The sequence below is a fragment of the Schistocerca nitens genome, chromosome 9 (genome assembly GCF_023898315.1).
Source record: "Schistocerca nitens isolate TAMUIC-IGC-003100 chromosome 9, iqSchNite1.1, whole genome shotgun sequence".
Classification (NCBI taxonomy): Eukaryota; Metazoa; Arthropoda; class Insecta; order Orthoptera; family Acrididae; genus Schistocerca; species Schistocerca nitens.
Genome location: NC_064622.1, coordinates 283,627,871 through 283,643,598, shown reverse-complemented (window position 1 = coordinate 283,643,598; position 15,728 = coordinate 283,627,871). Strand labels below are relative to the sequence as shown.

Genomic DNA, 15,728 nt, shown 5'->3' with positions numbered 1-15,728 from the left:
TTCACAGGTTATTGTTAATGACTTTTTGATAGAGGTTCAACAAAAAAGGTACGAGGAAATTGCATAAGAGGCCAGAATGTATGTCACTACATTTTACAGAATCAAAACTGAAAAGTTGAAGTGAGAAAAGATCCTGGCAGATGAGTCCCACATGATCTGAGTGAAGAGCAGAAATCAGGTTGCAAAAGAATTGTGCAAGAATTGATTCAAAATTATCAAACAGAAGGAGAACAGTTTCTGAAAAGAATTTTTCCACTTGATGAACCCTGAAATGAGATTTTGGGCCAGAACTGAAGTCTCAGTCATCACAATGCAGAAGTTCTGACTCTCTATGCCCAAAAACATTTCACCTCCAACAGTCATAGGTGAAACTGAAGATGATCTTGGTGTGTGACATGTATGAGTCATAGCTACAAATCAAGTGCCCCAGGGACATCTGTAGCAGGTTCAAACTACAAGCTGCTCCTGCAAAATACTTTGCATTTGAATATTCATCAAAGAAGACCTGACATATCTGCAGCTCTTGCCTTCATTTTTCATGATAATGGGAAACCATATATTGCCCTACCAGTGAAAGAAGCCTTTGACAAATATGGATGGGAAATACTTCCCCACACATAATTCCCCAGTTCTAGTATGAGCCAATCACATTTTTATTTGTTTTCCAAATTGAAGAAACAACTCCATGGAAAAGATTTTGACACAACTAATGAAGTGTCAAGTGAGGTGACCCTAGTAACTAGACAGCACAACAGCATAGGTGTTCTATCCAGAATACAGATGTTGCCAAAATAGTGGGAAGCTGTCATAAGCAAGAGTGGAGATTATACTGTGGGTCTATAAAGGTATTTTGTAATACAAATTGTTTTCTTCAGTTCTATCTTACAGTATTCAGAACTTTTGAAATGACCCTTTTATCAAAACAGAAATTCAGTTAAAGAAGCTATAAAATTATGAGACAGACAGTTGACAAGTACTGCACTTAAGAGGGAAAACTCCCCATCACATGCCCTCAGATCTAGTGGTAAGATGGCTCAATGGACAGCCCGTCAAACATTGAACACAGATCAAGCATGAAAACAGCAAGGAAGGTGTACTGAACTATGAAAAATATCAAAATAGAAACAGAGAATGGTCCAAGCTTAACACGTGCAATATTCAGCAATCATTATCAGCTGCAGCATCATGGTTAAGTGGTCACAGGATTGGACTATGAAGCAGACAAGTCGTGTTCAAAACTTTCTCATGCCATTTATTTTATTTATTTATTTATTTTTTCACAACATTATGAACTGTCCATCAGGTCTCTGAAAAGTTTGTTCCCTTTCTATAGTCTTGGCAGGATACCGTATTTACTCGAATCTAAGCTGCACTTTTTTTCCGGTTTTTGTAATACAAAAAACCGCCTGCGACTTAGAATCGAGTGCAAAGTAAGCGGAAGTTCTGAAAAATGTTGGTAGGTGCCACCACAACTAACTTCTGTCGTCGAATATATGTAGCGCTACACAGGCATGCTTTGCAGGCAGAAAGATAAATACTAGAGCCAAAACCTCTGCGTCAAAAAAGGTGGAAGACGAGGTTTTTTCTCCGCCTCGAGTTTCGACCATTGCATTTTCATACATTATCCAACGAAGTAAATACAAATGCCGTATTGTTCATCTTCGAATGTGGCAGCATTTCAATGTACTATGAAAATCCGACTGGCAAGACTGTTTGGGATGTTTGTCAATATGGTCAACTCTACGTTCTGAATTTTTTTCCTACATGTGAAAAGAGATGGTTGCAAATAGGAACTTTTATGAATTCTGAATCACATGCAGTATTCTCTTCACCATAAGAATAATACGAATATAAACATTTTGCCATGTATTCTTTCATGTTTGCTGCTATCTCATTTAAATCCTGTCTGCCTAATAAACTACGAAACTAGAGTGAGACAACAGTAAACGTGGAAGAATATACATATCATGTCACTTTTATATTCATATTATTCTTATGCCTAATAGTGATACAGTCAGAAATGAAGCACGGCAATTGACTACATTTTTAAATCTAAGATGACTCTAATTTCTGTGCAGGATGTATTGTACGAAAGAGGCTTCTGCAAAGATTTTCAAACGGAGAAAAATTTTCGCTAAACTCTCGTTCAGAACATCTTCTATCATATGCAGTCTATTATTTGGTTCTGGCTGATCATTATCAAAGAAAGCAGCAAAGAAAACAAATAGCAGTCTTTTGCCATTGTTTCGCTGATGAGCCGATTCCTTTAAAAAAAAAAAAAAAAAAAAAAGAAGCGGCGTTAGTGCGCACAAAAGCAATCCATGCCGCGAGCGGCGGCAGGTCATAAACACTCATTATCAGAATGCGACAAACAATGCATGACACAGTAAAATAATGCATTTTCAGCTTAGAGTGACGTAAACACCTATAACAAAGAGAACAGCACTTATCAGATCAAAGAAAAGTAAGCAATCAATTCAAACCAAATGAAGCACGTGAAAAAGGAAGGGTACCCGTATAAATATTGACGGAGCACCTGACGCATAGCAATGGCTACTTGGTAAAGCTTACCTGCTAAGCTTACGACTCGAACCAAACTACTGTAGCTGTATCGTGATTCGTTCGACCTAAATTGTGTCTCATATTACTATGGACCAACTTTGTTTCGATTTGGAGGTGCGGCCTAAAACTTTTCTCTCCCCTTGAATTTCGAGTCTCAAATTTCAGGTGCGGCTTAGATTCGGGAAAATTTTTTTCCTTGATTTCGAGTCTCATTTTTCAGGTGCGGCTTAGATTCGAGTAAATACGGTACTGGTATTCACTTTCAAATAGCTCTATTAGCAGCACTACATTTTGCATTTCCTGAAGAAAAGTACTGGTGAATAATTATGTCTCTTATTTTTAACAGGAGGTTATTGTCACCATCATCGCTTTGTTCGCAGTGCTAGTCTACTTATCTGAAATTTCTGCAGACTTTTATGCTTCAATGAGGCCAACAACATAGCAAGGTCATGTTGACTAATGTTACAATGACAGATCAGTCAATCTCCCAGACTGTTGGTCCTGCAACTACTGAAATGGCTTACAATGTACTGAGACTTGAGCTTACTGAACAAAATTATTTTTTATCCCATGTTAGTTTACAAACATGTGATACATCATTTTTGCAGAAGAACTTGAAACAATAAAAGACTTTGCAGCTATTGAAGGTTCATTATCTGTTTCAAATCAGCAAGAGTTTTTTGTATATTAAAAGTTGAAAACATGGAATCACAGAACCATCTTGACAATTTCATGTCAGAAATTGACAAAAATATACAGGAACATAATTTAAAACGGGAATTATTTTAAAAAATAATGTAAGTTTCCATTATTTAAAATTTCCTGTAACAACAAATACTATGACATGAATGATAGAAGTTCAGTTTGTAATTTGCTTTCCACAGGGATACAAGTCCCTATTTTATCTACAAACAGTACTGTTTTCAGTTAACATTATCATCTTTTCAAGCAGTCTGTGCATCTCTGGCTCTAAGGAAAGTGGATGTCAGTCAATACTTTCTTGCAACAACACTCTCATATCAGTTCAGATATATAACAGGCGTGACTGTTAGATACTGTTTGGTGGAAAAATGTTCAGACCTTTTGAACATGACCTTCTGACTGTGAGATAAAATTTTTTCAGAATAATGTGAAATTATGCATCTAATGACAGTATGGCAAGAAGCAAAGAAAAAACTGATGCATACATATCAACGAGTGTTCTTCTCTGAAAAATCAGCCTGGCAGACCTCCAAAGCTACAAGCAACACTTTGACGCTTTAGGTGAGCATATTTTTGTGTCACTGATCCATTTCTTGCAGGAATGCATGCATATTAGTTGCACTGAATTAGCAGTTAGTCAGCTAGAATAGTGCATCAAGAGTTATGCACTACTGGGAAAAGAGTGTTTCACGTTGCTGCCTCTCTTCAGGAACCATACATTAGTCTGGCCACTCCACAAATACCCCCCACCTCCATCCCTCTGTTAGTGGTCTATGTCAGTGAGGAACACAAGCCACCTTGGCAAGGTCCATAATTACTGTAGCTAAATGCTATAATTTTGTTGACTTTTAATGTTTAAGTTTGAATAATACATACTGAATTTTTATATGTTCAAATATAGACGTCTGTATCCTTTTTAAGCTGTGCTTCATTACCATCAATTTTTCCAGTGTTACATATTTCACTGGCATTCCTATTCTGCACAGAATCCTGCCCCTCTATGAATGATTTGACCCATTAGCTACCAGCAGCCCCACAGAAAATCTGTAAATGTCTGGTATTCTGTAGCAGTGCTATCATTTACAAGCCACAACATTTCTTAATTCTCGGGCGCACCCAGCTAGGGGCCGGGGGGGAGGGGGGGGGTAGATATTCACAGTTTTTTACTAGTTTACTGTTTTAGTTAATAAGAAATGCTGCATGTTTTCTCAAATTGTACAAGTGCATTCTTGTATTTAAAATGTTTATTAAAAGCAGTTTTTCACTGGTTTACTGTTTTATTTAATAAGAAGTGCTGTATGTTGTCACGAGTCCTTGTTTCCTGAGACTAGTATGACCTGCCCCCCCCCCCCCCCCCCCCCAGTTCAGATCCTGGGTACGCCCTTGGAGCCAGTATGATCATCAATGACTGTCTCTGATCTTCATTCTAGAGTGTAGCCAGCGCTTTTCTCAGCAGGGTGTTAAAAAATTGGCCTGTAGATTTATGTGTCCAATTGCAGCAGCTTTTGATGTATTGAACATTCAAACCAGCAGTCTCACTTAAGAATATCTTGAGCTACGGAGGGAAAGAAGTGATAAACTGAAACTCTTGAGGCAGCCCTAGGAGGCATGCACAAAGGCACACAATTTTTAACCTACCATAAATGTTCATAATCCTCTGCATTGCAAGCATAGCCATATTCTCTCTTCACAGGGACAGCAATGGATCCTACTGTCAATTATCTGATTTTCCAGGGTTAAAAGCCAATAATGTAACATGGCAAATAAGAATAGCCTTTGTAAACAGGTTTCCATTCTGCTGGCAGAAAGTAAATAATGGTTCCCCTTTGGAAAATTACTGGGCATTCATGTAAATATTAAGCAAGCAGTTGCCTAATATTGAAGCTGTAGCAACTTATTTCATAGTAGTAGCTTTTATGTTAACTGCACTGCATTCCTTTATAACCTGTCTAACATCAAATACAATATACTGCATTACTGACAGATGCTGTCAAGAGAGTGTACAGGCAACTATTTCTCTCTGTTTATTTACTGCACTCATTCCATGTTCTGCTCATTCTCCTTCAATGCAAGTTTCATACCATTTTTTAATGTGAAGACCAAGTTACTTCTGGGATGTAAAACAAGAAATCCAATATTTTTTGACAGTACCTTGCTCCTAAAGAGAGCTATGGAAGTAACCACAATTAAGATATATCTAAATTTGATAGGGCAAAAAAACTCAAAACATGTTATACACAAATAGCACCACAGAAGCTTAGTATGTGGTAGTAGTGTATATACACAGCGAATTCCGTAAACCGAGTTCAGCATTTGATGAAGTGGCAGAAACGGTTATTAGAAGCAAAAGGATGGTTCTAACAACAATTGCTTGCATATCTTACCCATCATACTGAAATGATTTTCTTTTGTTATGTACTTCTATATGTCAGTTGTTATTATAATTATACTTATCAGGACAGAGACTTTCAAAATACATTTCCAATAGTTGACAGTAAACTTAATATGATTCATAATATTTTTGTCCAAAATAAACTGACAACAATTTAAAATCAATTTTATGCAGTTTGCAGCAAATTTTCAACTTCAATGCACGTTTTTGCTTTGAAAAGAACAATTCATTTTGATTGTCCTTGAGCATCTGTATGTTTCTTTATGGCACCAGGAATGCCCCTGATATGACTTTGCAGATAATCTCATTTCTGATTTTCTTCTGTACACTTATATCTTCATCCAGCTCCAGAAACAAAACTTTTATAGTGTTCTCCATCATACTGGAAGTACATAGCATTCCATATGACTGACAGAATATCCTCCAGTTGCTCCTCCAAACCAACACAACCTTTGGAAAAAACTGAAGTATTTTTAATATGTCCTAGCTTTGAAACAATCCAGTGAAAAACAAATGCCTACATGGGTTTTTTTATTTCAAATGTTCATTTCTATCATCTCTTGAAATAATGATATTTCCTCCTGAGACACAGTACATAAATAATGAGCTTAAGCACCCCTAAAAATTAACAATTAAGACCATGCCCATGGCGAATAAATCCTTAAAAAGAAGACAGCACTATCTTTACTTTAATGTGAAATTTTATTTTTATTCTGTTGTGAATATCTTGCTCCCATGTATATTGGATAATTTCTGTTAGAATCTTCGCAACAAATTAGTTTTGTTACAATGGAAAAAAAGGAGAGAGAGAGAAAGAGAAAGAAAAAAATAACTATGTGCAGTCATACATTCATAACTTGTGTTAACCATAATAACTTCTCCAGTGCTCTTTAAATAGGATGAGTAGTGTCTTACACTCTTCAATATTTACATGAAAAACGTTCTGTTTAATTTTTGTATTTCCTGAGTGACACAGTTTTATACATGTTAGTTGCCTTATGTTGCCTATCAATTGCTTCCAAAATTTCTCTACATCCATTTGTAAAATCAATATCTAAATTAGTTTTCTCCAATCTCCCCAACAATTTAACTGCCAGTGACTGGCACAGAAGATTGAAAGACCAGCATTGCATGTGGAGTTTCAACAAAGCTCACAATTTGCAGCATTGTCCCCAGAACTGATTGTGGTCCTCTGGTTCTGAGTTGAGTGGAAGGACTGAACTAGAAACTTCAAAGGTTATGTGACAGGCAAGGCTGCAACTTCCTGGACTTGCAACATAGGGATGAGAGGTGTTGCGTCACCCTAAATAGGTCAGGTGTGCACTACACATCAAAGGCTGCTATTCAGGTAGCTGTCTGTGTGTGATGCACATAAGGGTTTTTTAGATTAGGCAACTCTCCATCCAATTCAGAAGATGAAAGCTGTAGGAAACACACAAGTATCGCTGTAACATCGAAAGAAATGCCTCCCACAGGTGAGAGTATTAAAATCCTAGTGGTAAACTGCCGAAGCATTCAGAATGTCAGAGTTTGAAGTGCTCATGAGAAGCAGTGAAGCTCACATAATACTATGTACAGAAAGCTGAAATTGATACCACTGAAATTTTTGGGGCAAATTTTAGTGTATATCAAAAGAATAGGCAAATGGGAGATGGAGGTGGTGCATTTGTCACAGTAGACAAGAAACTCAAATACATCGAGATAGAAATTGTAGCTGCACATGAGATTGGGCAAGAATCAGCATCAGAGGCGGGCATAAATTGATAATTGGATCCTTATATCACCCACCAAACTCATCTCCTGATGTAACTGAAAATTTTAGAGAAAACCTCAGTTCACTTGTATGTAAGTTCCCCAATGATACTGTAATCATTGGTGGAGACTTTAATCATCCAACTATCAACTGGGAAAATTACAGTTTTGTTAGATGTGGGCATGATAAGACATCCTGTGAAACATCTGAAAACATCTAGAATAGATAGTTAGGAACCCCACACATAATGGAAATGTATTTGATCTAATGGCAACAAATATACCTGACCTCTTCAATGATGTCCACATCATAACTGGTATCAGTGACCATAACACAGATGTAGTAGCAATGATTACCAACGTGCAAATGACCACTAAATTAAGCAGAAATACATATATGTCCAGTAAACCAGATAAAAATCAGTAGTGTCATATCTCAATGAGGAACTTGAAACTTTCAGAATAGGGCAGGAGAATATAGAGGAACTCTGGCACAGTCAGTCTAAAGAAACTTCTAAAGAAACAGAGATTACTGCATAATAGTGGTAAGACAAAGCATAGGACTATAGAGAGATGCTGAATGAAATGCATTTGGCCATTAAGAGAGCAATGTGTGATGCCTTCGATGACTAACATAGCAGAATATTGTCAAGTGGTCTTTCACAGAACCAAAAGAAATTCTGGTCGTATGTAGAGGCTGTTAGTGGTACCAAAGTTAGTGTCCAGTCCCTAGTGTATGAGACAGGAAATGAAATTGAGTATAGCAAAACAAAAGCTGAAATGCTTAACTCCATTTCCAAATGTTTCTTTACAAAGGAAAATGCAGGACAATTGCCCCAATTTAATCCTCCTTCCACAGGAATGATGAATGAAATAGGTATTAGTGTCAGTGGTGTTGACAAACAGCTGAAATCATTACAACGGAACAATGCTCCAGGCCCAGATGGAGTTCCTGTCAGATTCTATACTGAATTTTTGGCTGAGTTAGCCCCTCTTCTAACTATCATGGATTCCTCAAACAAAGAACAGTGCCCAGTTCTTGGAAAAAGCACAGGTCCACAAAACTACTGCCCAATATCCGTGACATCAATTTGTTATAGAATCTTACAAGATATTTTTAGCTCAAACATAATGAGGTATCTTGAACAGAATGGCCTCCTCAATGCCAACCAGCATGCATTTCAGAAACATTGATCATGTGAAACCCAACTCCACTTTTCTCACATGACATACTGAAAGATTTGGATCTAGGTCATCAGGTAGATGCAGTATCTATTGATTTCTGAAAAGCATTTGACTCAGTACCACACCTACACTTACTGTCAAAAGTACAATCATATGGGTTATCAAGTGAAATTTGTGACTGGATTTAGGACCTTTTGGTAGGAGGGACACAGCATGTTATCTCGGATGGAGAATCATGATCAGATGAGGAAGTAACTTCGGGTGTGTCCCAGGGAACTGTACTGGGACCTTTGCTGTTCTTGTTGTATATTAATAACCTTGCAGACAATATTAATAGTAAAATCAGGTTTTTTGCAGATGATCCAGTTATCTACAATGAAGTACTATCTGAAAGAAGCTGCATTAATATTCAGTCAGATCTTAATCAGATTTGAATGTGATGCAGAGATAGGCAACTTGCTCCAAATGTTCAGAAATGCAAAATTTTGCACTTCACAAAACGAAAAAAATACAGTATCGTATGACTATAATGTCAATGAGTCATTGTTGGAATCAGCCAGCTCATAAAATACTTGTGTGTAACACTTTGTAGGGTTATGAAATGGAATGATCACAGAGGTTCAGTTGTGAGTAAACCAGATGGTGGACTTCAGTTTATTGATAGAATACTGGGAAAGTGCAATCAGTCTAGAAAGGAGATTGCTTACAAACCACTCATGCCACCAGTTCTAGAATATTGCTCAAGCATGTGGGACCTGTACCAGGCAGGACTAATAGGGGATGCTGAATGTATACAGAGAAGGCCAGTACAAATGGTCACAAGTTTGTTTAATATGTGGGAGAGTGTCACAGAGATACTGAAGGAACTGGGCCTTTAAACTCTTGAAACTAGGTGTAAACTATCTGGAGAAAGTCTATTAACAAACTTTCAGGAACCAGCTTTAAATTATGATTCCAGGAATATACTAAAACTACTTATGTAGCACTCACATAGCGATCAAAAGGATAAGATTAGAATCATTACTGCAAACACTGAGACATTCAGACAACCATTGTATGTGCACTCCATATGGGAATGGAACATGAAGAAATCGTAATCACTGGTGCAATGGGGTGTACCCTCTGCCACACACCTCAAGGTGGTTTGCAGAGTATAGATGCAGATGTAGATGCAGAGCTAATTCACCTGTCAGAGTGTATTTTTGTTTTTCAGACATGTTTTGCCTCAACCATTTTGTCTACGCCTATTGGAAGAATCTAAAACATCCAGAGTCAAAAAATTACCTAATTTTTGTGTGTGAATAAAAATGTGAATGATGACAGTTAACCATGAAGGATGATTATCTTGTTACATAATAAATATGCTTTGATCCTGCAGAAAAATGTAAGATTTAAAACAGTTGTAGGGTAAAATCTTGACGTGAATATAATACTCACACAGATTCTAATGCTGTTTGGAGATTCTTCCTGTTAACATCTCTATCAGCAAAGAACTCTGGAATCTTGTTTCGCATTGAGAAGTACACTTTGATTGTATCTTTTGTTTTATTTAAATCATAATAGCAGCTATGATGTATAAGGTACAGTATTTTATCTGAAAATAAGCAGTACAAAATATATTAGTGATTAATATACAATAACATCCCACAGAAGAAAAATTCTGTAATCTTTTTCTTGACTCATGAGTTACAACGTAAGGTGCAATAGAGTTTTTCACTATAATTCTAGTCACAGACCACCAGTGTTTATCAATCAATGTTTTTGTGATTCAGCTCCTTAGTTCTGCATTGGTAGAAGCTGTTTGTGTCCATACACTGCCAACCTTACTGCCTGAATAAACACTATTTACAGTAGCGCTGTGGTAACCATTAGTGAATACCATGTTTTTCAGAATTGATAACTAATTTATTGCAATAAATAATATTGTTTAACATTTAAATAAGCTGCTTTAAATTGTGAGTAATTAAATCATTAAAATGTTCATTATTTTTGTTTGTCACTTCTATTTTTGCACAGTGCAAGGCTCATATAGATTAGCAGCACTGTTTGAGGTAAGCAGAGTTTGTCAGCTCTGCATTACTCCTAAGAGTACATATAGTCCGCTACAGTTGCAGGTTCGAATCCTGCCTCGGGCATCGATGTGTGTGATGTCCTTAGGTTAGTTAAGTTTAAGTAGTTCTAAGTTCTAGGGGACTGATGACCTCAGATGTTAAGTCCCATAGTGCTCAGAGCAATTTTTTTAGAGGTCAACGAAACAAGTAAATAATCCTAAGAAACATAGTCACAAAAACCAATGACTTCCCTGGTATAGTCTACTATGATTGAGTTTGTGAACAACTTACAACAGAATCCACTAGGATTCAAACTACAGACTTACACTTGAGGACAAACACACTACAACAAGTGTATGAATGACAGGGTTCACCACGTCTCCTCATCAGTGCATGTACATGTTTAAAAATCTTAGTCATTGACACTATCAACAGGGCTTCAATACACCAAAGCTTTTAAATACCTACACACACACACATACACACACACATACATACACACACACACGCATGTGTGTCATGACAGTCATAGCATGTATGTTCTCATAAGCACAAAGGTGTGTGTTGCAGAGGTCCACAACACCATCTTGAGTAAAACACACTTCATTTGTAAATAACACATACGTAAGGAACTGTGATTATTCCCACACTGTGTAAGTGTCCATTGTAGATGACAACCTGGTCTCAAAAGTATGTGACTGGAGGCCAAAATATGTTCATCTGCAGCATTGCTAGCACTTGTTGTAATACCTTCTCCTCCATTCATGGTGTGGACACTGTTCTTGGTCGATCTGCATGTTGCATGTTGGGTTCCAATGAACCAGTCTTTTGCAGTCACTGATTGGAACTCATGACCACTCTACTGGTTAGCTGTCTTCTCTGCTACTGTTTAGCTGTCTTCACTGAGGACATGCTTGATGATACAATCATGCTGCCTCCCATGCACTGACAAAACATATCCATGCATGAAGTGGATGTCAGCCATTTCTACATTTGAAAATATGTGTGGAGCCATTGCAACCACTTCAAATGCTATGTGTGAAAACTGCATTTGCTGTTCATAATGGGAATGGGTATCTGGAATGTGAGGCCATGTCTATGCTGCAGCTTTATTGTTCACTTATCGCTGACAAGGCTTGGAACTTGAGCTGTGATTGGTTGCTGCAGTGTGTTATAGCTAGAAAAAACGTGATTTATGGAACAGAGTGCTTTATAGAGCTAACATAAGGTACAATAAAGTACAGGTTGTATGTAGCACAGAACACATTGAATGGACAACAGTAACTCAGGTTACAGAATAGACCGAGCACTCATTTGCAATTGCTTAAATAATACTGTTCCTTTGGTGGCTCACCAGAGCACACCACAGGGCCAATCCAGTTAGCCTCTATAAGAATGCTAGACACAGAAAAATACATGGTACAGAAAAAAATGCATGTTACAGAAAAAAACACTGGTACAGAAAAATAGCACTGGTACCAAATAAGTGCTGGTACTGAAAAAGAGCATTCATACCAAAAAAGAACACTGGTGCCCTGAAAAAAATAAAGCACTGATCTCACAGGGCACTGAGATTACAAATCATGGAAAACACCAATGATATCGCTGATTTCCATTTCCTCTCTCAATGACGGCAGTTGCTGCAGCATGTGGTGGGCAGGCACCAGTGAGTAGGGGTGGAAGTGGTGAGGGAGCAGTTTGGTGTGCCATTCCACCTATTGTGAGAAGCCCTAGGGCAGGACCAGGGATGGCATCTCAATAGCAATGTCCTCATTGAGGTTTGTAGTCTATTCAGGAGGCATCAATGGGGCTCTCAGAGATGATGGCTGCACATGACACAGCAATTCAGGCAGCAGTGGCTGTGTCATAAAGTGCAATGGGGTTTGCACTGGCAACAACAGTCGAGCAGTGGGGGCACAGGGGCAGAGGCAGAGCTCCAGACATGGATGCAACAGGAAGCAACCCCCCCCCCCCCCTCCTGTGGTGCTAATTGGATCATCTGAGGCACAGGAACAGGCATCAGCAGCGGCAAGGATGGGGGAGGCAGTCTGGCCTCTGGGGAGAACAGGCTGCATTGTGTGCAGCCACAACTGGTAGAAGTGGTGAGATGTCCACCTGACAGGAGTGTGGCTGAAGTACAGCCACCAGTACTGGTGAGGCTTGATGATGGCAGGAACCCAGTTTGGCCTGCAGCTGAAACAATGAGCCCAGACAGGCACACCTAGCTGTAACCATCACGGAAGCAGTGACATGGCAGATGCAGCAAGTGAAAGAGAGTCTGTGGTTGGCATTCATGAAGCAGCTGCGCCGGGCTCTTGTTCCCCACCTGAGTTAAATGGTAAAAACTCAATAATGGTCTAAGGCAGCTTCAGGGGACTTGCCGGATACATACTTCCACTTCCGAGTTTTAAATGTCCAAACCATACATTTGATTGATTTAGAAGGACCCAGCAAAATCAATATATAAATGTTCCCACAGGTCTGTGGCACTGGCAAGGGGAAAAAGAAGCCTGTGGGGCCACTTGTTGCTGAACACAGTGAGTGCAATTGGCAATAAGCTGCTAAATGTCCACATCTACCCCAGTCAATACATGTGTGGCAGGCCAAAGCTTTGGTGTGAGAGGTCCCACACTGACCGACACGTAGAAGCCACAGTACATTACAGTGTAAGGAAGTGGGAATCACAACCTAAAGAGAGATGTGTCCTCTAACAAAAGAATCCCATCAAACAGAAAGGTGGTGCTGGAGGGAGAAGTAATTATTCAAGGGGTCTGAGGCACAGCCCAGGGGTTTCTCCGGCCAACCATGCTCCACAAAAGAGAGGACCTGATTAAATACAGGATCTGTGGCAATGGCTGATGCTACCTTGGCACAAGTGATGGGAAAACCATGACCACCCTCTTGTTCCCGGTATGCTACGTCTGGCCTGATCAGAAGGCAACAAAGGGCATCGGTGTTTGCGTGTCACACTGTTGGCTGGTAATGGATCTGATATTGATAACAGGAGAAGAAAAGAACCCGCTGCTGCAAATGATGCACTACCTCATCTGGCACGGAACCAGAAGGGTTAAAAAGAGCAACCAATGACATGTGATTTGTGAATAAATGGAACTTAGAACCATAAAAGAAGACATGAAATTTCTTGAGGGCAAACACAATTGCTAAAGCATCTTTTTTAATCTGAGAATACCAATGCTGAGTGGGAGTTAAAGCCTTAGAAGCACATGCAAAGAGTCATTCAGAGATGCCCATGTATTTGTGCATGAACATCTTGCTAAGACCATGCAGAGAGGAAATGCAGCCAACATGATGTGGTGACCTGGCCGAAAAGTGGCCAGACATGGGGAATATTGAAACTTAGATTTACACAAAGCAAATGATTGGTCACAATCTAGGGACCATAAAAACACACATTTTTATGCAAAAGTGTGTGCAGGGGCTGAGCAACAATGGGTGCATCTGGTAAAAACTTTTGATGGTACACAACTTTTCCTAGAAACTTCTGCAGTTCCTTAATGGAGGTCGGCTGCGGCAAAGCCACAATTGCATCACCACATTGATGCAACTGCTTGACTCCTGTGTGAAAAACCATAACACCTAAATATCAACTAATGGCTGAAAAAAATTGAGATTTGGAAAGATCACACCTGAGACCCACAGACTGCAAAACAATGATTGCAGATTGCTGTAGTGGTCTTTGCTGGAAGAACCTAAAACAATGATGTCATTAAGGTAAATGATGCAGCTGTGCATGGAGGCTATCAGCTGTTCTAAAAGAACACTGAAAAATTGTGGGCACCCTAGCGACACCAAAAGGCAAGCATTGATATTGGTATAGGCCGAAAGGTGTATTGACAATGAGAAGGCCTCATCCAAGGGGAGCTGGAGGTACACTTCTGACAAATCAATCTTCGAAAAGTAGTGGCCATCATATAATTCTGCAAGCAACTTGTCAGGGTGGGGCAAAGGGTATGTATCTATTATGGGCTGTGGATTAATCATGACACTGAAGTTGCCACAGAGATGAAGCTTGCCTGTCGGCTTCTTAATGATGACAAGTGGTGTAGCCCATTTGCTGAAACTAATAATCTGAATGACATTGAGCAACATCAAATGGTCTAATTTGGCCTTGACAATCATGCAATGTGTTGGGCAGCTGCCGCACCTGGAAACAACGGCCTCTTTCACACTAATATGAGACAAAACCAGTAGCACAACCAAGTCCAGGGGAAAACAGCAATGAAAACTCAGAGCAGAGGGACTCCAATTGCATATGGAGCTTGATTTGACACTAAATTTACATCATCAGCAATGGAGAAGCCAAAAGCATTGAATGCATTTAACCCAAACAAGTCTGCAGTATGGGGATAATCCACAACAATGGAGGTGAGAGGGTGAACAACAAATTTGTAGGATCCAGGAGTAGAGAACTGACCTATGATCAGAATCTGCTGTTTATTGTAGCTAACCAACTACTGTGAAACCTGTGTGGGGGCATCAGAGCAAAAGTCCACGTATTTTTGTGCATCTACTAAGGTTGCTGCAGCTCCTGTACCCACTGACATTTTTAGTTGTTTATTAAACACACACAAGTCAATAAACAGTTTGTTCTGGGAAACAGTCATTGTAGAGATACAGTTTATGCCACTTGGTACTACTGTGTCTGGCACTTCTAAACAGGAGCTACATACTGATGCAATATGGCCTTTATTTCAAGACTTGTTGCAAGCATCCCGAAGCTTAGCGCACACAGTACACTCATGTTGGATGAAGCAGTACAGGCAAGACAGAAGGGGAGTGAGGCAGCCTGTTGCAGCCATGGCTGTAACTGAAGTTGCCCCATGTGATGCTCAGTCAACAATTGTACTACTGCAACAGTTTCCCTGTCATCCTGAACACTTGCAGCATGCCTAACAGGTGTTGACTGAGCAACTTCCCGTATCTCCTCCCATGCAGCAATCTGATTGCCTGCAGCTCATGAGACTTCAAAGGATTGTGCCATATTGAGCACATCCATAAGTGTTGGATTTTCACACTGAAGTGCTTTTTTATGGACTCCCCAGTCTGGTGCCAAATGAATAATA

The 15,728-nt window shown here is 39.3% G+C and overlaps 1 protein-coding gene across 2 annotated transcripts in view; it reads right to left on the bottom strand.

Annotated features, from left to right (window-relative positions):
- The window catches only part of LOC126203573 (alpha-tocopherol transfer protein-like), a 167,797-nt gene that overhangs the window by 13,835 nt on the left and 138,234 nt on the right, over window positions 1-15,728 (bottom strand). For both annotated transcript variants that reach the window (XM_049937899.1, XM_049937900.1), the window contains exon 4: window positions 10,031-10,187. In XM_049937899.1, the coding sequence (XP_049793856.1) occupies window positions 10,031-10,187 (157 nt within the window). The remainder of the gene's footprint in view (window positions 1-10,030; window positions 10,188-15,728) is intronic.